Raw genomic sequence first — 24,065 nt, 5'->3', positions numbered from 1 at the left:
CCGAGGCAGATGAGGGACTGGTCCCAGGACGGTCCATCGGCGGTGGAGCTGGCCATCCTGGTGTCCCTGAAGAGGCCACGCCAGTCTCCAACGGAGCATTTCCTCCTCAGCCTTGTTCCTGCTCTGGAGAGCAGCTGGGTCCTTTTTATTCCTGTCTCTCTGTAAATACTTATATTTTATATATTTATGTTTAATGTTTTTCTGTTTGAGAATTTTAATATTATTTCAAATAAATTTTTATAATGACTAATGTCTCAGTTCTACTACACAGCAAATGTTGGCACACGACTTGACACATGTAGAATTTATTTCATATTATACTAATGACAAAATATACTAATACAGTGGGATGCAAAAGTTTGGGCAACCTTGATAATAGCCAGTATTTTCCTGTATAAATCGTTGGTTGTTACAATAAAAAATGTCAGTTAAATATCATATAGGAGACACACACAGTGATATTTGAGAAGTGAAAAGAAGTTTACTGGAATTACAAAAAGTGTGCAATAATTGTTTAAACAAAATCAAGCAGGTGCATAAATTTGGGCACCACAAAAAAAGACATGAAATAAATATTTAGTGTATATCAATGTGTGTGTCTCCTATATGATATATGGGGTGCCTTTGTCTGGACATGCTTCCCATCCAGAGCTCCACAGCAGAGAGGGAAGTTCCAGCGCTCCTGGAATCCCTCTGTGATGGACCGCCAGTCTCCAGGTGAAGGCACAGCCATGAAGTCGTCCACTAGACAGTCCCAGATGGCCGTCGCTACCTGGGGGGTGATCTGGCACACCGTGGACACACCGACTCTGAAACTGAACGCGATGGTCCTGAAGGAGTCCCCGGTGGCAAGGGACCTGGACAAAATTGTTCAAAATTAGTATTATGTGTACTGCAGTTACAAAATACATTATTCAAATTCCAAAATACTTTTGTGATGTCAGATTTAAATCACAAAACATAAATCTTACATAAAACATTTTGTAATTACAAGGATAATTACATAATATATATTAGATATAATATAAAACAGTCAGTTGTGTTTTGTTTTAACTTTCAAATATCATAATTTGATTGGTAGCAACTTTTACCACTACAGTGAGCCAATGACTTATAATTCCTCAACATGTCAGTCAGGTAGGAATGAAGTAAGACATTAATAGAAATAAAGAGTTGTATGACATGTAGCCCTTTCCTTGCTTAAATCATTGTTAATATTTTTGAAAAATTAACCTGTGATAAGACAGCATATCAAGATAGAATATGCTAGATAGAACCATATAACTAAAGATGAACCAAACTTCACAATTTCATCTAGCTCTCAGTTTTAAGAAAGGCTGGTGACCCCTGTTATAGAGTCTGACAGCTGCGAGGATTATATACAAATATTCAACTTTACCAGAATTAAACCAGGTGTAAATAAAAAAAAGGAGTGAGTATCACTACAAAGATTACCAACAGTGGGCCTCATACCAGTTTGATATCAGCAAACACCGAGAGCATACACTGATAGACACCACAGCCATGCTATCATTGCTAACACTGATAACAGCATAAATCAAATTAAATCGGGACTTGATGAGACCTTTCGAGAATCACTAGAAATATTATAAACAGTCGTCTCCGTACCACAGTTTGCTTTCGGTAAACACTGACGGCATTCACTGTTAGCATACCACATCCATGTTAGCAGTGTATAAACGGATGGTTTAGCATATATTAGCACAGGTATCAATAAAGGACTACCGTATTAAACACTTTTACTAACCTCAGGCAGATGGACAGGCGCTCTGCAGGTGGGATTGAGCGCCTGTAGTTGGTGTCTAGGCGGGCGATTCTGGGACCGACGCGGGACAGCAGCTCCTCAAACTGGGCAAGTGAAAGACAGTGATATCGCTGTCATCACCGTCATCCAGGCGCAGCTCCTGGAGCAAGTGGTGAAACTCACCAAACTGCTCACGCCTCTGGAGGACCGGACCCAGGTACGGCGAGGACGTCCTTAACGCCGCTGCTCTGCTCTCCACAGTAAATAGAGAAGGGAGACTCTCTCTTCAAACGCTAGCTCGACAGCTGCCATCTAGCAATGATACCGTCTGGCACAACTTCCTCCCACATTCCTCCCACATTTCCGGTTCACGCGCGTCAAAATATGCAATTTTGAGGCGCGATGGATTTCTGTTGGACACGCGTCGAGGTGCGAATGTGCACGCGTCAAATTAGGGGCGTTTGGGGCGTTTTCGCTCGCGCCTATCGCGTTCGGTGTGAGGAGGCTCGAGGAGGCTTGAGAGACAGGAGCAGGCATGGCAGACTAGGAGTGGCAAGTGACGGCGGCGCCGGAGTTGGCGTCAGTGCAAGAAGCTGGTGGAGCTTGGCGTCAAGCAGGGGAGGAAGATACAGCGCTAGCGACCAGGGACGGGGAGCGAGCGGTCCGACTGCTGCAGCAACAGGAGGCCAGACTACACGTCTGTGAGGAATTAGAGGCGGCGAGGCGGGCCGGTGCCGATTGGCGGTTACAAAGAAGCGGCGGGCAGAGTTGAGAGCTCTGCCCACCCGGGGTAAGTCTTTGACTTGTCCCCTTTAATGAATGATAGCCGCCTAAAAGAGTAGTGACTGCCGCTGCCTTTCTTCCTTTAGCGCACCGGAGCGCAGAACGCGGAGAGGAAGGCGAGGACGCCGCCGGGTTTCCCTCCTGCACCGCTTCACTGGATTTTTAAATTCTTAATGACTTTTATACCATGGCGATCGCCACTGGACTTTTAATTTTGTGTTTTATTGATTTTTATGGTGTGTTCGCCCCTGGCCAGGGTTGTTATTCATTCTACATTTTTAATTGTTTAAATATAATAAATTATATTTTAGCCTTACAGTTTTTTAATTTGTGTGTACTCCCTTGGCTGCTCCACTGCTCTGTCCGTTTTGAGGAAGGTTTCCCTCCTTTAATAACACTGTGCAAAAAAAAAATCACCTTCCCTCCGTTACACAATCACAATTACATTCATATTTACATAAGTTGAAGCTCTAAATGAGTACCCAGTTTTGCTTCTCTGTAAACTATCTGCATTTTGATAACAGATAATGAACTGGGAAATAATTATTCATGTTCCAGATGACTTTGTCTTAATAAATGCTCACTTAACCTGCTGTTATCTCTTTGATCCAGCTGGCAGGGATATCGATGTCATTACTTTGTACATGCTTAAAAGCCATTTCTCAGCATTTCATGTTACTTAGACCATAAAACATTGCAGTGAGTGCCTTTAGACGTCCTGCCAACTCTCTCTCCATTTGTTCTTCAAAGACTTGAACGGTAAGTCCAGTTCTTTTATTTCCTGGCCTTATTTCTTCTCCACCCATCTTTTTCTTGCCCATGTATCGTTTTAATGTCATCCTGCATATGTTCATCTTCCTTGCCACCTGACAAACCGACTTCCCCTTCTTCACCTTGTTCACTGCATATATGTATGTGTTATGAGAGTGTGAGTAATGTGAATGTCTAAGTTGTGAGATAAAATTGAGGCAGAGGCAGCCAGAAGGGGACAGAGGGGGGGGATGCCTCCTCTGCACCCTGGTGACACACCCCTACCCCAAGGCCCTGCATGTGTGGGTAATTGTGGTGGAGCAGGAAGAGGGAGGCAGCTGGAGATGGGGAGGGAAGAAAGGGAGGGGCAAGTGACCCCTCCCTGGGGCCAGCTCCCCCGCTGACCCCAGTAGGCACCCCCATGCTCTGCAACCCGCCAGGGAAAGGGGGCCCAGGCCCATCCGGACCAGGGCTCAGTGCAGCAGCGCCGCCCGGCCCCACAGAGCCCGGGACAGCCTACCCGACCCCACTACAGAGAAAACTGCACCCACCCCATCATCCACTCATCTTCCAGACTACACAAGACAATAGACGCCCAGGCTGAGATCTTCCTCCACCTCTCCTATATCTCCCCCTCCTGCAGAGAGAATTCCTGAGGAGAGGAAAGCTCCTGCAAGATGTGACAACCTCCCCCACCAGTTAAAGAGTCCCCCAGGTGGCTCGATGCACCGGCGCCCTGCGCCAGGACTGGGCCCCCATATACCCACCCGCCCACAACCCCAGCAACACACCAACCAGGACCCGAGCCCCCGAGGCCCGGCCAGGGCCCCAGCCCAGTGACGGAGCGCCCCCAGAACCTCACGCCCATCCCGGACCCACCCAGGGGCAGCCAGGCTACCAGGTCAGTAACCCACGTCCGTCAGCACAGACCCTCCCCTAGCCCCGCTGCACGCAGCCACGAGGAAACCGTCACCTAAGAGCCAACAGAGCCCTTAATTGGCCATGACCGCTACCCCGGGTTGAGCCCCCCAAGGAAGATGCTCCTGGGGAACCCCCCGACGCCCTAAGCCTGTCCCTACCCCCACACCAATCACAACAGTGAAGGTGGGACCAAACTATGACCCCCCACCCCCACTAGGTGATGGAGCTGATCAAAGGAGCCCAGAGCAATTGATCTGATGTGGTGGCAGAGGCTGTATCAAGACTAATGTAATCTAATAGATAATTTCTATACTGGTTAGAATTAAGATTATTTTTATTTTTCCAGTTCATGAGGACTGTTTTCTTGGCTATGCATAGGGCAGTGAAAACTATGTGGGCTATATTCTTTTCTGAAGTGACATTATCTAAGCTGCCCAACAAACACACTAAAGGAGAAGTTGGAATGTTACATTTCAGACACTTCGATAAGTCTTCACATATCTCACGCCAAAACTTCTGAACTGGTGGACAGAACCAAAGAGCGTGGATATAATTGTCCGGTGAATTGGTTTGGCAGTGTGAGCAGTTGTTGGTAGACGTAAAGCCCATCTTGAACATCCGATGACCTGTATAGTGCACTCTATGTAGTATTTTCTATTGAATTAATTGAAGACTGGGATTTCTAATTAGATGAAAGGTTTTTAAGCAAATCTGAGACCAGAAGTTTTGGTCTAAGTTAACTGATAAATCCGCTTCCCATTTTGCAATAGGAAGTGATATTGATTCATCTGTTTTAGAAAGCATTCTGTATATTTTGGATAGTAATTTGGGGGTTTTAAGAGTAAGAAATTGAACCACACTTGGTGGTGTTTGTAGTTCAACTTGACCCGGTTTAAATTTCTTTTTTACTATGGATTTAATTTGTTGATATTCTAAAAATCTTTTCTTGTTGATCCCATATTGTGTAACTAGTCTGTCAAATGAAATAAATTCTGTTCCTTCTAGTATATGTTCTAAATATTTGATTCCTTTACCACTCCAATCTGAAAAGTTTATCATATTATTGTTTTGTAATATGTCAGGGTTGTTCCAGATAGGTGTACGTTTGCATGGGATTAATGAAGACTCTGTCAACTTCAGAAACTCCCACCATGCTGTCAGAGAGGAGCTAATGTTGACGCTTTTGAAGCATTCATGTCGTTGAATGTTTGAAAAAAAAAAGTTTCTTTGTTACATGTATTGGTTACAGGTCACTTTTTTTTTTTAGTTTACTCGGGGATCAAGCTGGATATCGGCATCCTGCACCATCCCTGTTTTCTGAAGGGTAGCAGAGACATTTCTGCACTGCTTGGGCGAGGGCAAACTCAGAAACAGCGTTTACCCCCACCCGCTGAGTCAGGCCATCTAGGACACAAACAAACACAAAAAGAAGAAGAGAAAATGCCAAATTAGAGCTTAAATATGAATAACATCTTGTCTATTGTCTTCAGCAGGGAGAAAGCATCTAAACTACTAGGCTGATTAATATGAAAGTCACAAGGCAGAAATCAGCAAACTGCTGCCTCACTTTGATTCTCAAAGAGCCATTAGCTAAAAAGCTCAAAGCCTATAAAGAGAAAATGAATAAACTAAACTATTTGCAGTGAAATGCATTTCTATTCCTATGTGTTGGATCTGCCAACGATAGCCTGCTGTTGTCTATTCAAGCAGAACATACAGGAGAAGGCCATTTTTAAGCAGTTTAACCAAATTTGACAATTTCTAAAGTTCAGGGCTACTAAAGTTCCACAACCTTTAAGAACTTACCATTGCTTTATTTGCCTCCGGTCATTGCAGTTCATCTCATCTATGTTGTTAAATGGCTAATCCAGAGGCAATACCCCAGCATGAACAGGGTCAGTGCTGCAGGATTAACGGAAGGCTCTGAACTCCTCACGGAGGTCCCCGACTTCTCTGATCAGCCCTGTTATCATGATTATAAGTTTTTGGAAGGCTGCGTCTATTGAAAAGAACAATAACACAAAGAATACTGGCTTGTGATAAACTGGATAAGCATTGTGATGAGAAAAACAACTATATCCATAAGTGATGGCTTCACATTTTGCATTCAGGTTTAAGTAGTTCAATCTGTTAAAACTGTTTACAATTTAGCCTTTTACATATAAATGAAATCCTATGTAAAATGTCAAAGTACAACATTTTAGAACTTGCCTCAGACTCTCTGGAATCTAAAAAAGCAAAATATGATGATATTCAGCAGCATAAATTAGTGTTTTGAAGTTAAGATTACAATGAAATTATGATGCAGCTCATTGTTTCAAAGCATACCGTTGTTAGAGAAGGCACTGATACGCAGACTATTTGCTGGGGAGGTTGCAGAGCTGTGTAGGTTGGCGAAAGGAGCCGGTAGATGGCCGGGGCATCATGATGGTTGCTAGTAGTGGGTTGGGGGGCAGACTGCAGAGTGGTGGAGCCTGTTTAGAAAAATGTTTAAAAAATTAAAGATTACATACAACTTGACAAAGGTTCCTGTTCTCTCTCTCACACACACACACACACACACACACACACACTAAACATTACATTATTACCTGGTACTTTCACACATGGGTCCTGGGGAAACCTTTTATTTTGGAGGTTGCTCATCATCAGAGTCTGTAACTGGTTAAAAATGGTTAAAAACTAACAATAATTTGTAGACATGAGTATCTTACTTGTTTATGGGTGGAAGGTACTTTACTGATGTGAAATGAGAAAATGAAAAAACAAAACAAAAAAAACCCCCACAAAACACAATGTCAATAAAAAGAGGAAAAACATGATATTCAAGATAAGTTCCAGGTAGGGAACATTCATTATTAAAGTCACGGAAAATCACGTGGGCATGTCACGTGATGATTCGGTCTCAGGTGACTCATGTGTTTATAAATGGGAGCGGGTGCGGTCAAATCTTCAAATTTAACACAAGCATTGTACATATCCGTAGAAGCAACTTTACGTTTCTGGACCATATTGCACACATTTGTAAATTGTTTGAGGGATTTAACTCTGCATACAGCAGCCATAGAGCGAGAGTCGGGGTACACGGTGGGCAAGCCGACCGCAGGGCTAACAAAAGCACCCTTGTAGCTTTATAACGGAAAGACATGAATGTATGTCATGAAAATGTTTTCTTTGTTCAGCGTTGGTGTTGTCTGTGAAATTTATACTTTTCTCCTTCTGTTTAAGTTAGCTTTATTGATATCATACATATGTCGACCTTCAAACAACGAATAACTAAATTCTTACATTCTTACCTGATGCAGCCGAGAGTGCCGTGCAGAAACTGTCGTCTCCGGTGTTCTGACAAAATGTCCGGTCAACTCTGCTGAGCTTAAATGGAATTTCCCGCTGCCTGATGGGATGTACCACTGTGATAGGGGTGCTATGGAATAGTCCAAGTGGTAGCAGCTTTAATTTCCCGCTCAACCATAAATCGATGGTTTTTCAACGTGATTGTTGTCACCTTGTCAACTATAAATAGATCAACAATCAACGATAACATAACAACAGTGAATCAATGTTATTTCAATGTCAGTGTCAGGTTTCATCAGTATTTCGATGTTGTTTCAACATTGGTTTTGCGTTGACATTTCAATCCTGATGATTCTGATGGTTCAGATGGAAAATCAACATCTGTTCAATGTCTCCTTGCTATCTGGGTCAGAATGCCCATAAAAGACCTGGAAGATCATCTGAGGAAAACTTACTCTGAGCATCGGAGGCATGAACCAGTTACTATTCTGACTGATATGCCGCCTATCCAGGCACCTGAACATGAAATGGACATAAGACCACCTACATGGAGTGAAGTGGAGAAGGCAGCAAAGCAGGAAAGAGCAGTATTGGCTCCAGGACCTAATGGCATCTCGTATAGGCCCTATAAAAACACCCCACGAGTCCTCAAATACCTGTGGAAGCTGATGAAGGTAGCGTGGCAGAAAGGAGTGATTCCAAAGGCCTGGCGAAGAGCAGGAGGTATTCTGATCCCTAAGGAGAAGAACTCCTCATCCATCAGCCAGTTTCGCCAGATCAGCCTGCTGAACATAGAGGGAAAGATCTTCTTCAGTGTCTTGGCCCAAAGGCTATCTGCTTTCCTGCAAAGAAACAACTATATTGACACATCAGTGATCCGGGGCTTCTCAGGATTCCTGGAGCATGCCAGCGTCATCTGGCACCAGATTCAAACTGGTGAACAAAGAGACCTTCATGTGGTCTTATTAGACCTTGCCAACGCCTTTGGGTCAGTTCCGCACGAAATCTTGTGGATGGCCTTCAACTATTTCAGTGTACCAAACCACATCACAGGACTGGTCAAGACCTACTTTAAGAATGTAGTTTTGTGTGACAGCTGAGAACACCACCACAGCCTGGCAGCACCTGGGAATTGGAGTTATGGCAGGCTGCACGATTTCCCCTCTGGCATTTATCATGGCAATGGAGTTGGTCATGCGGGCATCTCGGTGGGTAGTGGGAGGTGAGAGACTCAAGAGTGGCCTTCGTCTTCCTCCCATTAGGGCCTACATGGATGACATGACCATCATTACAACAACAAAACCATGTACTAGGCGACTGCTACAGAAGCTCCAGGAAAACATAGAATGGGCAAGAATAGAGTTTAAGCCAAGTAAATCTCACAGCATCTCCACCATAAAAGGAAAACTGACAGCTGAGCAATTCTATATCAGTGGAGAACCAATTCCAACAGTCTTAGAGAAGCCCATAAAGAGCCTGGGACGGTGGTATAACGCAGACCTCAATGGAGTCTAATAGACTAAGTTTCATCATCCGAGTGACATACCATGTGCTACCTTCCCCAATAAATCTGCAGCTGTGGTTTGGAAAGGACCCATCCTGCCCCCTGTGTACAGTCCCAGCAACACTCAAGCACAAAATAGAATACAAATGCTATCTACAATTGAGTATAATACAACAAAGCCAGAAAAGAGTATTGCACTTAGTGTTATTGCTATTGCACATGTGTGGATGTGTGTGTTTGATCAGCTGAAGTCTTTGTTGTGGAGTCTGACAGCTGTGGGGAGGAAAGACCTGCAAAATCTCTCCGTCCCACATCGTGGGTGCTGCAGCCTGCCACTGAAGGAGCTGCTCAGGGCTGTCAGAGTCTCCTTCATGGGGTGGGAGATGTTGTCCAACAGGGACGAAAGCCACCATTCTCCTGTCACTCACCACCTCCACTGGGTCCAGAGGGCATCCTAGAACAGAGCTGGCCCTTCGGATCAGCCTGTTCAGTCTCTTCCTGTCCCCAGCAGAGATGCTGCTGCCCCAGCAGACCACACCATAAAAGATGGCTGAGGCCACCACAGAGTCATAGAAGGTCTTCAGGAGTGGGCCCTCCACTCCAAACGACCTGAGTCTCCACAGCAGGCACATCCTGCTCTGCCCTTTCCTGTAGAGGGCGTCTGAATTATGAATCCAGTCCAGTTTATTGTTCAGATGGACACCAAGGTACCTGTAGCTGTCCACAGCCTTGATGTCCATACCTTGGATGTTCAGTGGTTGCAGTGGAGGATGTTTGTGCCTGTGGAAGTCTACCACCAGCTCCTTGGTTTTACTGGTGTTGATCTGGAGGTAGTTCAGCTGGCACCAGTCCACAAAGTCCTGAGTCAGTCCTCTGTACTCCTTGTCGTCCCCATCAGTGATGAGGCCGACTATTGCAGAGTCATCACAGAATCTCTGCAGGATGCACAGGGTGGATGTAGAATATATATATACTGGAAGTGCTGGGTATACAAGTCTGGCCTAAGTCTTCGGTCAGAAAGACTGCAGCAGTCCAGGAGTTTAGTTCACTGTCTTTAATTAAGCTTCACAGAAGAACTGGTTACAGCAGGCTGCCAGGATAAATCCAACTGTGCTGCAGCCAGATATGAACTTATAACTAGCAGATGCAGTATAGGTGACTATAAGCATGGTTGTCTGAAACAGAAACAGGTAATACTATAATTAGCAGGGTCTAAAATAACTAAGCAACAATCAGAACATATCATCTACTTAGTCACAGCAATATTTTACAATGTCCACAAGGGGTCACCGTAAGACCACAAGTTGGCTAAATAGCACATATATTCCCAGTTGCTAGTACTAAGGCAAGAATGTGGCAAGCTAACAACAGCTTAACTAAGCAATAAACAACAGAAAAATCTTTTAACTGCTGGATGTAATCGTTGGAGGAAATTCTGGCCACTGTTATGAACTTAGTGCAAATTAACTAAATAATTAAATAAACCTACTAACGTGATATCAGTGTACCGAGGCATAACTTTAGCTTGAAACATGCACAAACAACTATGACTATTGTCGTACCAGTTAACAAAGGTCAACTTACAGATTCATTAACGCACACGGAATCACACAAACTGCGTTACAACTGCCATGCTCTGTCGCTGCGCCTTTCGTCTCTCACTCCCACTCTCCCTCTGCGTGATGCACACATGATCAATGATGCGCTCATTTGGGTGCGCTTGATTCTTGCCTCTAGCCCTCCTGAGGCCGAGTCAGCAGGGAATTTGCACAGCCGCCCCCAAATTCACTAAGTGAATTTGCAGAACACAAATGTCCCTGCTGGATAATATACACCCCTTCAGTCCTCTGGCAGTTTTGGAAGAGTGATGAGCTTAGTCACGGGGCGGATGTATTTAACTCCTTTTATGTCGACCTCAGCTGTCCATATCTTACCATCGTCGCTGGGGATTACTTTAGTTACCCGCCCAACTGGCCACAGAGCCCTTGGTAGCTGTGGGTCAATCACCATGACCACTCGATCTACTGTGAGATCGGGGGTACTGATGCGCCACTTTTGACGGAGCTGAAGGTTAGGTAGGTAATTGCGAGTAAACTGAACCCAGAAATGGTCAGCAAGCACTTGGCTGTGTCTCCAGCGCCGGTGTCCCAGTCGGTCACTCTTGCTGTACACTGCTTGTGGTAGGGATGCGTCTCTCCGCCCCATAAGCAGAAGGTTAGGAGTAATGGGATCAGGGTCCGCAATGTCTGATGTTGCATAACCGAGGGGTTTCGAGTTAAGAATGCCCTCCACTTCTACAAGCATAGTCATCAGCACTTCTTCTTGGACAGCTTGGTCTTTCAGGACGACACGCAGGGAAGCTTTGACCGACTTGATTTCCCTCTCCCATGTGCCTCCAAAATGTGGAGCAAGTGGTGGATTGAATTTGAAATTAATGCTCTGTTCAGCGAGCTGTTGCTTCAAAACTGGTTCCATGGCAGCAAAATCTTCTCTAAGTTCCCTCTCTCCTCCTCTGAAGTTGGTGCCACGATCACAGAGAATCTCAAAGGGTTTTCCTCTCCTTGCCACAAAGCGCCGAAGGGCAAGCAAGAATGAATCTGTGTTCATGCTGCACAAGAGGTCCAGATGTACGCACCTGGTGGTCAGACATTTAAAGATAATACCCCACCTTTTCTCATGCCGCCGTCCGATTTTTATGGTGTAAGGACCAAAGCAGTCGACTCCAGTGGACCAGTATGGTGGTTTAGTGACGCGTAATCGTGCAGCTGGTAGGTCTGCCATCTGGGGAGTGACTGGTTTGCTGCGCCATTTACAACATTCCACACAGCTGCGTTGATGTCTCTTGATGATCTGTCGGCCGCGAAGTATCCAGTAGGTCCTCCTCATCTCTGCAAATATACGGTCAGGACCTGCATGTAACAGACGGTTATCATAGTCCTGCACTAACAGCTTTGTGACAGGGTGATCTGGTGCAAGAACTATAGGATGGATGGTGTCCTCTTTCAGATTTTCAGCCCTCCGGAGCCGACCTCCAACCCTGATCAACCCTACAGTATGGTCTAATTCAGGTGAAAGCGACAGCAAGCGACTGTTAGGGCTGATAGTTTTACCCGACTGCAATGCAGCAAGCTCCGCCGGGAAACTCTCACTTTGTGACCTTTTCAGTAGGGCAATTTCTGCCTCCCTACGACTGGAGGCAGTCATGGGTGGAGCGGCCGCCCCGTGGAGGGCGTGATACGTGGCATGTATCAGCTCAGTCCAGGATTTGAACTGGTTCAGATCAGGTGTCAGCGGGCTGCTTGTGGAAATGTTGCCACAGAAGATGATGTCGCGGATCTCTTCCTCCTGCATCGAGCTCACTGTGGGGTGCGTAGGCCAGCTAGCGGGAGGCTGATGGAGAAATGCTGGGCCATCTGTCCAGCGGGTTGGCTTAGTTAAATCCCTTAAGGATTTCCCACGTGTGATGTCATCGGCAGGGTTCTCTTCAGAGGGAACATATCTCCAGCTCTCAGCTCCAACAAGCTCTTGAATCTCTGCTATTCGGGTTCCCACAAACACTTTATACTGCTGGGATTCAGACTGGATCCAGTGAAGGACAGTGGTCGAATCGGTCCACAGAGTAGTCGTCTGTAATGGCAGGGTTAACTCGGTCTGCAGAACTTTGGCTAACTGTGCTCCTGCTAGGGCAGCGCAAAGCTCCAGGCGAGGTATTGAAAGCTGCCTTTTGGGTGCCACACGAGATCGGGCCATCACAAATGCCACTTTAACTTCATTGCTGTCAGTCTCTACTCTCAGGTATGCAACCGCACCATAGGCTCTCTCTGAGGCATCACAGAAGATGTGTAGGTTCACGGGGCTCCCAGCTGAGATACCAGGAGTGTAACACCTTGGCAAGCTGAGGTTTGGCAAGTATGGCAGCTCACTTTCCCATGCCAACCATACGGACAGGAGCTCATCAGCAATCGGCTCATCCCAACCCCTCTCTTTCTTCCAGAGTGCCTGAACCAGAACCTTGGCTCGCGTTGTAAAGGGAATGATATAACCTAATGGGTCATATTGGCTGGCCAGTACTCTGTAAACATATCTCAGGGTTGGTGCAGTACGTGGAATGGCCCGGTGCTTGTATCCCAATGTGTCAGAGCTGCAGCGCCACAGGAGACCAAGTGAAGACTCTTGTGGTTCAGTCTTGTTAGTGGTTAGCCATAACTCACACTCGGTTGATTTGGCTTCTGTTGGTAGGTGAGAAATGACCTCAGGTGTGTTGCTAGCCCACTGCCTTATCTCAAATCCTCCACTGGCAAGGAGGGCTCTCATCTTGTCTATCAGGTCCTTTGCCTGAGTCTGAGATTGTAGAGACTGTAAGCAGTTATCCACATAGAATGCATGGAGCACAGAATACAGTGCCTCTTCATTGTCTTCGCTGTGATCCTTTACATGGCGTTGCAGGGCATATGTAGCACAGCATGGGCTACATGTGGTCCCGAAAGGAAGGACACGCCACTCGTACACGTCTGGGCTGCGCTCCCTCTCCCCATCTCGCCATAAGAAGCGTAGAAGTGGCTGGTCCTCAGGCAGAAGGCGCACCTGATGGAACATGCCGCGAATATCTCCACTGATAGCGACAGCGTACTCTCTAAATCTCAAGAGCACGCCAAGCAGTGTTGACCCGAGAACTGGGCCAGGAAGCAGGTTCTTGTTAAGAGAAGCTTGCCTGTAGTTAAAGGAGCAGTTGAAGACGATTCTGGGCTTGTTGTTGTGGTACACAATGTGGTGCGGGATAAACCATGATTCTGCAGAGCTGCTGGCCTCATTCATGCTGATCTTCACTACATAACCAGCTTTCTCCAACTTGTGAATTTCCTCATTGTAGACAGCAGCTTGATCTGGATTGTTACACAAACGTCGCTCTGTCGCTCTGAGGAGTGCCATCACTGCTGTGGGAGGTGCCCGAAGAACAGGTGCATTCTGTCTTCGCAACAGTGGAGTAGCATAGCGAACCACTCCATCAACGGTGACCCGGACAGTCCCTTGCTCCAGTCGTTCTATGGCTGCTTTATCTTCGCCTGATCGCGTCACCTCCTTGTTGGTGTGGAAGGGTAGGGTGTCCAGCTGCCAGAGTCTCTGGACATGTTGATGCAGCTCATCTGAGGAGGAGAGAGTGGACAAATGCAGACAGCTTCTCTCATCTGTTGGTTGCTGCAAAAAGCTTGCTGGTCCCTGAATCGCCCACCCCAGCATTGTGCACACAGCCACTGGGCCACCAACTGGACCGGTACGCACAGGCTGGGTAGGTATTATCAGGTGAGGGTTATCAGAACCGATAAGTAGCAGGGGCTGGACTTTGTCAAAGGACTGCAGGGATAAGCCTCTCAAGTGTTTGTATCGTTGTGTCAGGAGGTCAGCAGCACGTGATTGCTCTGCCAGAGTTACTTCGGCTGCTGTAAAAGCCTGGTGAATGTCATATTTCACTCTTCGGTTTGTCATACCTGACACCTGAAAGGATACAGTGGCTCCCTTCAGCTGTACGATTTCTTGTCGAATTGTCCTGAGGGACAGAATCTCTTCTGTTCCCACAAGGCCAAGGTGATGGACGGCAGCAGGTAGTATGATTGTTCTTTCGGAGCCATCATCCAGGACAGCATATGTGTCCAGTGTTTTCTCCCCATTTTGCAACCGCACTGGGACAACCTTTAGCATTACCCGCCCTGAATGGCTGACTTGGTCCAAGAAAACCATGCTGGAGGACGTATTCACGGTCAGGACGCTCTCTGCAGCAGCAACATCATGTAGTATGAGCAGATGTTGTTCTCCACATGTTGCACAGGGCTTCTTCAGAGTGCAGTTTTCTGGGGAATGTCCTCTCCCACATTTCCAACATCGTTTTTTCTCTTTTATCCAGGCAGCTCTGGCAGTACAGGTGAGCGTGGCAAAGTCAGCACAGGCATTGAGGTAGTGCTCCTGGTTATTACAATAAGGACAGAAGGGCTTGAAACGATCTCTCTTCTTCAGGGGTGGTACAGTGGCAGGGCTCGGAGAAGGATTAGCGGGCTTCGATCCCTGCTGACTCCCAAGCAGAATAGTAGCAGGTTTGACCCTCTGTTGTCTCACTGCTTTCCGGTCCTTGTACTCAGTCGGTGCTGGTATAGCTGGGAAGGGGCTTGTGATTTGGCGAGACACTTGCAGCGTCTGGGCCTTCCTTTCCAGCCACTCAGCCAGATCAGGGAGAGTGTATGTACGATCACTGCCACTTTGGATAATTCCTCGGTTAAAGCAATGTTCAGCAAATGCATCTCGATAGTTAGTGGGGAGTTTGGTGAGTAGGGTGTCCACATGAGACCCACACTTCAACTCTGACGATGAGGGGCCCTCCATTGTACTGAGCATCCCCACTAGAGTTCCAACTGCGGTAGCAAAGTCCTCAAATGCTTGATAATCTCCGGCCCTGACTGGTGGGGCATTCAGAATGGCCTTCAGTTCCCCCTGCACTAGCTGCCTTGGCTGTCCGTACCTCTGTGTGAGCGCTTGCATGGCACTTGTGTATGGGGTCTGACTGTTGACATACCTCTTTGCCACTTGAAGTGCAGATGGGAATGTGAGATGGTCAAGCAGGATCTGATACTTATAGTCTTCACTTAAATGCTTGTGTGGACCAAGTAAGCTGTCCAGACCCTTTTTGAGCATAAGAAAATCACTCTCTTTCCCTGAGCTGAATACAGTCAGTTTAGGTTTAGGAATGCCAAATGATGAAGCAATCGCCATCTCCATCATACTTGGCTGATGTGAACTGTCTACTGGGTGAGGTGTCGGATAACAGTGCTGACCACGGGGTGATCTAGGATAATGCACAGGTGGATATGGCAGTGGAACAGACTGCCAGGCCCTGGGAAGTGCATCATACTGCGGCTCTGGTGGAACATGCTCAGGCTGTAACGGTGTGGTAGAGGGCACTGGCTGAGGCACATGTGGTTCTGGCGGCGGTGTGATAAGGGACACTGGCGGAGCCATCATTAGAGTAGCAGGAGGTGGTGCGAAGGGCAATGCAGGCTGTGTTAGAGCAGGGGGTACCGGCTGCGTTGCCAACGGCGGCGAGCAGGCTGGAGGAGCCGTGGATGCGGGAGCTGGTACAGACATCGCTTCTGAAGCAGGCTGTGGGTTTGATGCAGCAGTGTCAACCTGCACTTGAGGAGCAGGGGCTTGTGTTGGAGCGTGCAGAACCTGGTGCTGAATGTTAGGTGCAGCTCTTGGACTGGGAGGCCGTACAGGGTAACCCAGTTCTAAATGGGGGAGGCTACTGTAATGTGGCTGAAATGCTGCATAGTGGTATGAAGGGTAAGGCAGATGTGCACTCTGTGGATACGAAGGCAATCTGACCCTGTCCATTTCCACTTCAAGTTCTTTCATCTGCTGACTTATCGTTTGCCAACGTGATTCCAGCCGCTGCCATCTTTCCTCTGGACTTGCCGTACCATAATGACCAGCTGCCGGGTAGTTAGGGGAACTCCCAGGGCTGAGTGGTGCTGCGTAAGTTGTTGTCAGTGGTGATGCTGGTCTTACTGTGGTACTATAAAGACGGTGAGCTGGGTAGGTGAGTTCGAAGTCCTCCAGATGTCCGGGAATGCGTCGCACCCTGCTGGGACGGGGACTCAGTGCAGGCTGGTCGTAGTTAAACTCTCTGGGTGTAGCCATAGCGCAGCTTGTATACATCCGGCTCGAAGGACCACTTGTAGAATATATATATACTGGAAGTGCTGGGTATACAAGTCTGGCCTAAGTCTTCGGTCAGAAAGACTGCAGCAGTCCAGGAGTTTAGTTCACTGTCTTTAATTAAGCTTCACAGAAGAACTGGTTACAGCAGGCTGCCAGGATAAATCCAACTGTGCTGCAGCCAGATATGAACTTATAACTAGCAGATGCAGTATAGGTGACTATAAGCATGGTTGTCTGAAACAGAAACAGGTAATACTATAATTAGCAGGGTCTAAAATAACTAAGCAACAATCAGAACATATCATCTACTTAGTCACAGCAATATTTTACAATGTCCACAAGGGGTCACCGTAAGACCACAAGTTGACTAAATAGCACATATATTCCCAGTTGCTAGTACTAAGGCAAGAATGTGGCAAGCTAACAACAGCTTAACTAAGCAATAAACAACAGAAAAATCTTTTAACTGCTGGATGTAATCGTTGGAGGAAATTCTGGCCACTGTTATGAACTTAGTGCAAATTAACTAAATAATTAAATAAACCTACTAACGTGATATCAGTGTACCGAGGCATAACTTTAGCTTGAAACATGCACAAACAACTATGACTATTGTCGTACCAGTTAACAAAGGTCAACTTACAGATTCATTAACGCACACGGAATCACACAAACTGCGTTACAACTGCCATGCTCTGTCGCTGCGCCTTTCGTCTCTCACTCCCACTCTCCCTCTGCGTGATGCACACATGATCAATGATGCGCTCATTTGGGTGCGCTTGATTCTTGCCTCTAGCCCTCCTGAGGCCGAGTCAGCAGGGAATTTGCACAGTGGAGTTGTGGGAGAAGTCCGCAGTGTAGATGGTGAAGAGGAACGGAGCCAGAACCGTTCCCTGTGGGGCCCCCGTACTGCAGACGACCCTGTCCGACACACAGCCCTGAGTCCTCACATACTGTGGTCGGTCGGTGAGGTAGTCCAGAATCCAGGTAGTGAGGTGATGGTCCACTCCAGAGTTCTCCAGCTTGTCCTTCAGGACCGTGGGAAGAATGGTGTTGAAGGCACTGGAGAAATCAAAAAACATGATTCTCACAGTGCTCCCAGCGGTCTCCAGGTGAGCGAGGGAACGATGCACGAGGTGAATGACGGCTGGTAGGCAAACTGAAGTGGGTCCAGTGATGAGCTCACCAGGCGCCGAAGCTGAGCCAGGACCAGCCGCTCCAGAGTCTTCATCAGGTGGGATGTCAGAGCCACCGGCCTGTAGCTGTTGAGGTCCTTGGGGCGTGAAGTCTTTGGCACTGGTACAACACAGGAGGTTTTCCAGAGCTGTGGGACTCTCCCCAGCCTCAGGCTCAGGTTGAAGAGGTGCTCCATCACCCCACACAGTTGGTCTGCGCAGTCTGCATATTTTATTAATTCCTAAGGAAATAATGTCAGAAGATAAAACAATGGTCTCATATGAAGTTAGCTCTCTCTTCACTTGCGTTCCAGCTCCTGAAGCAGAGGAGCACAGACCAAGTGTCTTTGCCCTAGGAACTGTGTCTGCATTTCACATATTTCATATAAAAGGATCAGTACTACAGGCAGAAACATGGCTGCACCATGGGTTCCCCAGTTCACCCACTGTATGTGGAGGAAAAGAGGGTGTTACAGTCACTGACGTCTAGGGGCTCTCCTCCTCCTGTTTTCCAGGTCTGCCTCATGAGTACAGCTGAGATGTGTTGCAGCTTGTCAGCCACTGCATAAAGACTGCTGTCTCAACGCACCACGCCCTTTTTCTTTCCCTTTTCCCTGGGCTGTGAGCTGCAGGGACTTGGGCAGCAGACTGCAGCTGTGTGAACCTATAAAGCTTGGTGTGACTTTGGTTTTTCTTTTTGTCAGTAAAGGTGTGCCTTTACAAAGATATTTGTGAACCACAGTGGAAGCAGGTAGGGGTTCTGCCATTTTTGTTTCAGACTTTTTCTTATGTTTTGTGGCTGGACAGGGAGCTCAGCTGTTGTATTTTGTTTTCTGATAGCGTGGGCTTAGTTTGTTTTGGGGTTTTTTTAGCTAGAAAGGGTGTTTTGTTTGTTGTTTTGGCCTTGGAGACCCTGATGCACAGAGCTTCCCTGTGTTTTACTTTGGTCCTAATTGGCTCATTTGATTAATTGTGAAATAAACAGTGTTTTACTGACGTTAACTTTGTGGCAGTTAATAGTTTTCTTTTCACTTTGTGTTACACCCCACCCCTGACAATACCTTTCTTTTAATTGGGATGTAACAGAGGGCTTTGTTATCTAGGGTGACCATATTTTGATTTCCAAAAAAGAAGACACTTGGCCCAGTCATGAAGAATTTTAATAATACTGTTTGTTTAAAGAATATTTTAACATATTTAAAAGATGCCTTCTCTGTGCGGTTAATGAATCGTGAAATAAAAAATGTCGTATAAGCTTTTACAAGTCAACAAGTGCAAAAAAAACAACTTAAAAACCTCTAGAATTAAATAATGTTATAGAAATAATGCGTCATCTGTATAAGAAAAATTACCAGTGAGGTACCAGTGAGTTATTGTGCAATGGTTTCTGCTGTTTCATTTGGCGTTTCTAACCTCAATTAATTTTGTTTGGACGCCACCATTCTTCCAGTCAAAGTATGATTGGGAATATTTTCTCTGTTCCATGGTTACTTAAGTCTGAGAAATGCCACAGTACTGGATTTCATTAAGAGCTTCAAGAGTGACTTCCAGTGAATGTAGCACTATCACACCATTGACAATAGCTTCAGTCTTGGTGCACTGCTGAACTTTTTAGCTGTGTGGTTTTTTTAGCACCACACAAGTGCAATCCATGGATCTGTAGCTATTGTGATGCTTCATAGTATGAAATGCCAGTGCACCTTCTACTGCAGATACAACAGCATCCTCGTTTTTCCCAGGTGTAACAAAGAACTCAGTCAAATTACTAGATGAATTTTCGCCTCGCACAGCCTTTTTGTTTTTCTGTGTCCATGTAAGCAACAAGATCTCCGGCACCTTTGTTAGACACACAAACGTATGTGCCAGCTCTGCACACAGTGCACTACGCCTCCCATTTATTCCGACCGCAAATTTCTTTTGCAGTTTATCTGAAAAGATGCACTTGCGCTTTGGCATCTTTTCAGCGTGCGCTCCGCGCTCTGTCCCGTCTGTGAGCATGGAACAGCCACTTACAACACAGCAGTTCAGGGATGACGTTGCACATATGGGTCCTCTGTAGGCCTATAGGAAAACCCGGACATTTTTATCCATCTCGAAAATCCTCCCGGATGCCCCGGACAGAACGTGAAAAGTGGACATGTCCGGGGAAAAGAGGATGGTTGGTCACCCTACTGTTATCCTACCCTGTAACACCACCAAGTCATTGGTTCAGGTATGTGGATGACACCTGGGTGAAAATCAAATCTCTGAACATTTCACTGATCATATTAACTTGGTGAAAAAACACATCAAGTTCACCAGGGAGGGTATGAAAAGATGACAGGCTAGCTTAGACTGTGAGATTTCCATCAATACTGGGGGACATTTAAATGTCGATGTGTACCCTGAATCAAACAGAACACATGCACACACTAACAAGAAGCCCAATATCGAAGAAAGGGTTGTGGAACAGAATAAACACATTACAGCATGGTCTTAGATTATAGGAGAGATCAGAGTTTCACTTGATGGTTGTTGTAGTGTTAAAGTGAATTGTTAAATGTTGTCATTTTTATGCTTACCATTTCTACATTGTTTCAAACTCTGTGATCAAAGACATTCCTTTGTCCCCCTCCCCAGCCTGTCGAGGTTTTGGGGGGAGACTGTAGTGTTTTATCACAGACACATCCCATGCGAAGGTTCTGGTTGATGTTTGATAAGCTCCCTGCCCTTTTATGGCTTCACCTGTGTTGTGTATGGTGAACCAATACAGGGATTGAGCCATATATTGGGTGTGGGGGAGATTACCCTCTTTTGACCAAGGATGTTGTTAAAAACAGTTGTGATCAGGAAGTCACGCACACAGAGAGACACACACACGCTCTTTGAAGGAGTTCCCTCGCTAGCGAGTAAAAAATGTTCTGTCTTGTTTTTGTTCTTCACGAGAATAAGTCTCTAAACTAGCGGGGCCTGTGGAAGCGCAGACTCAACAGTAGGAGCCATTTGTGTTTGTTACCTCATGTCTGTTGCTAGGGGACGCTTTTTGTTTGTCCGCTGCACTGTTGTGATGTATGTTAAATGATGTTGGATACTAAGAGGAACTGCTGAACAACAAATGCAGCTACTGGTGAGCAATAAATGTGTTAAACCGACAAGTTCAGTACGGCTGGACTTATAGGACTTTCTCAAGATTCATTCGTAACAGTGGCATTGCCCCAACCCCACCATCGAACACCTCAGTGGCTTAGCCGCTATGTTTAAGAAAACAAAAAAACCCTCCAAAAACATTTCTACATTTCTCAAAAGCTTCTCGTTCTGGTTTAGTGAGACCGTATGGGTGGTTCTACAGGTTTGGATGGTGAATGTTACAGTGTAGGGGAAATGGCAGATTTCAAACAGTTGTAATGACAAGTGAGACTCCAATTGGATATGCAATTCTTATTCCAATAATTGTTTGGGTTATGAACATTAAACCAGGTGTGATCAAGAACCAGAGGGGAGCTCGTGGCCTCAAATAGGATCAGACTGATTTACTCAGACTGTTTGCCAGACAGAGAGAGAGACAGGTTAAGTTCTGTGATTTAATGTCAGGGAACCGTTCCCAGAGACTGGGAACCGGGCATCTTCTCCAGACAGAAGGAGAGAGATGGGCTCGGCCCAGCTGCGTTGATGATGTTGCACACTTGGACAAAAAGACAATTCCACGTGTGCATGAGTTTATAATAGTTTCCTTTAATTCTTTCATTCTGCAAACACAGAAGCACAAGCACTTCAGTTCACAGGTCGTTCGTGCACTGCATGAAACAGGGCTGCTGTGACTAACTCTGAGGTCACCCTAGCTGCCCCCCCCCTGCGTGAGGACCGCTCATGGCTATCATACTTAATGTCATGGTTGGACGGTTCCCGCCAGCCGACCTACCTATGTGTGTTTTTCCGTGTGTTGTTTTCCTGCATTTTCTCCCTCTCCGTCTCCCGGGATTTCGTTTACGGAAGTCGTCTCCAGACATTGGGTGGCCTGTGACCCGGAAGTACCTCCGCGCGGGAGCGGCCGCGCCGATGCGGCGCACAGCCGTTTCTAATTATCCGCCATCTTGTGAGGGCTATTTAACCACGGAGCTGGGTGACAGTCGGGGTGGGAATATTCTCCAAGCCTGGTAGTAGCACTGAGAGTCGTGTTATATAAGGACTGTGAAGAAGTGAACTAACCTTAGCTATACTTATTTCCTTAGGATAAAGGACGGAGAGGAAATCACTGGAGAGGGAAGTAATGAGCACAGATTCACCTTGAAGGAGGACACGGACGCACTATCACTCACAGCTTGGGACACGGGGAGAAACACACGAAGGAACTGTTGTTGAACTGTTGTTTGAACTCTTTCTCACTGTAAATAAACGCACTGCCTATTCATTCCACAAGCTCTGCTTTTGGGTCCCTCATTCTACTCACCGCAACACTTAAACTACTAAAACATGACAGTGGGATGTAGGGCTGTGCGATATGACCAAAATCTCATATCCCGATATAAGAATTCTATCGTCCCGATAACGATATAAATCACAAAAATGTAACATTTTCTGTAAATTCTGTGAATCTCGGGCAGCTCGACTTGCGTGAAGTGTTTCCAGCTGCGCGTCATGTAGCTGGAGTCGAGTGTTTTAACCGATGCATGAAACTATACATTTTTAGACATAAGTTGTAACGGCCGCCGTTTTCTTTGTGAGTATTTATTACACGGCGTGCTGCGGGGAAAAGCCTGTTCTAAAGTTTTAGTCTAGGGTTTATCTTTTAGCACCTGGCGGCTCTTTTTTTACTTCTTATCCATAAATAATCTGCTCTTTCACGTGATTCAGTTTATTTTGAAAAGTCTCAACAGGATCTTGAGCTTTATTGTGAAAGGTTTATGTGGAACATAAACAAGCGGACATGCGATGCTGTTACCGTCGTTGTTGCTAACGACAACGCATAAAAACAGGCGCTTGTCCATCCGTAGTGTGGTTATATAAAATATAAGAGAAAGAGAGAACTTTAAGAAATTAATATAGCCACTACAGTGACCATCAAAACGATGAAAAAATATTGCCGTAAACAGTTTATTTTGCGACACCACGAAACAAACGATAGCGTAAAATGAAACGATATCGTTTGTTTCGTCATCCGATATATATCGTTATATCGAACAGCCCTAGTGGGATGCCAGTGAACATAATACATGTCAAAAATAAAATACGGAAGTAAATAAACACTGCAACAACAATCCAACTTCATGGGAAGTGTAGTTAAACAAACTTTTAAATAAAAAAGATATTTCAGCTTAGTTTAGATTCAGGCCCATCTCAGAGCCTGTCCTCCCAGCAGCTGCCCTCTTTGCATAGACAGAGGATTTTGTTTTGCTTTGTTGCCAGAAAACCAAAAACTGAGTGAGAAATCCCCCACTTTTCTCTGACTCACCAGTAAAAACTTCAGGTGCGGACGGTAACTTCTCTGGAGTCACCGTCATGCCTGTGCTGAGCTCTGATGAGGAGGACGAGGAGGGTTAACATAAGGTTCTGAATCAGCAGGTTTTATCATAGCTTTTAGTTGAGTCAGTTTCTGAATGACTGCTGTCCAGAGATAAGTCTGAGCATTTGTTCATGCCTGCTAAGGTGGACTTCATGAACACAGAAATGCCGTTTCAGTGCATTGATTGGTGACCTTTTCTTATCAATAACTAATGCACATTTGAAAACAGAGTTTAAAAATGCATACACATATTCATTTTAAATGCACACAAGCACACAGAGTATGGAAAAACAGTGCTCCTGTGGGTTATCTTTCTCTTCAGGCCAGTGTGCTATCAGCTCAACCTGAGGGCAGTAGCTGCAGAGATCAGGGTGGCTTTTCTGATAACTGACTGGCTATACATTTAAGATAGGAGAGGTCTGGGATGAAGTAATTTGTTTGTTGGCTTAAATAGTTATGCAGGAAAACTCAGTTTTGTATTAAATGGTTAACTGTTAAATATCAATTAAACATTAACAAAGTCACAAGAATAACTAGGACAAGAAAGTCACCTACACCTCTACAACTAGTCTCATGATAAGACAAGGTCATTTTTTTATTTTTGGGCTACAAACAAGTCCAGTTTTAGTTACTGACAGCACACTAAATGATAAAGATAAAAATGATGTCAAACATGTGGCAATGACA

At 45.9% G+C, this 24,065-nt stretch overlaps 1 protein-coding gene and 1 long non-coding RNA gene across 7 annotated transcripts; both read right to left on the bottom strand.

Moving 5' to 3' along the window:
• Positions 1–289: 289 nt before the first annotated feature.
• Positions 290–4,042, bottom strand: LOC134617431 (uncharacterized). Its single transcript, XR_010091529.1, has 2 exons — positions 1,769–4,042; positions 290–857 (listed from the first exon to the last, which is right to left on the bottom strand). It is a non-coding gene; the product is annotated as an uncharacterized LOC134617431 (long non-coding RNA).
• Positions 4,043–5,321: 1,279 nt separating this feature from the next.
• Positions 5,322–23,428, bottom strand: LOC134617630 (uncharacterized). 6 transcript variants are annotated; one of them, XR_010573346.1, is made up of 10 exons: positions 23,328–23,428; positions 17,368–18,141; positions 10,602–16,958; positions 8,170–8,778; positions 7,516–7,732; positions 6,811–6,901; positions 6,548–6,693; positions 6,431–6,447; positions 6,026–6,218; positions 5,322–5,623 (listed from the first exon to the last, which is right to left on the bottom strand). XR_010573346.1 is itself a non-coding variant. In XM_065469596.1 (3 exons), the coding sequence occupies exon 3, from the start codon at positions 16,719–16,721 to the stop codon at positions 10,857–10,859; it is 5,865 nt and encodes a 1,954-aa protein (XP_065325668.1). In that variant the 5' UTR covers positions 16,722–16,958; positions 17,368–18,141; positions 23,328–23,428; the 3' UTR covers positions 10,202–10,856. The 6 variants fall into 6 exon arrangements, 1 of the variants encoding a protein (XP_065325668.1); XR_010573344.1 differs by lacking the exon at positions 6,431–6,447 and having other exon boundaries at positions 8,170–8,298; positions 8,584–8,778; XR_010573345.1 differs by lacking the exon at positions 6,431–6,447 and having other exon boundaries at positions 8,170–8,295; positions 8,584–8,778.
• Between the last annotated feature and the right edge of the window lie 637 nt (positions 23,429–24,065).

Source organism: Pelmatolapia mariae, linkage group LG18 (assembly GCF_036321145.2).
Source record: "Pelmatolapia mariae isolate MD_Pm_ZW linkage group LG18, Pm_UMD_F_2, whole genome shotgun sequence".
NCBI lineage: Eukaryota > Metazoa > Chordata > Actinopteri > Cichliformes > Cichlidae > Pelmatolapia > Pelmatolapia mariae.
The sequence above is the reverse complement of the archived record's forward strand: the minus strand, read 5'-3'. Positions and strand labels throughout refer to the sequence as shown.

What these genes read in the sequence shown, in the direction of transcription:
- LOC134617630 (XM_065469596.1), bottom strand. Translation starts at nt 16,721, where the DNA reads ATGTATACAAGCTGCGCTATGGCTACACCCAGAGAGTTTAACTACGAC.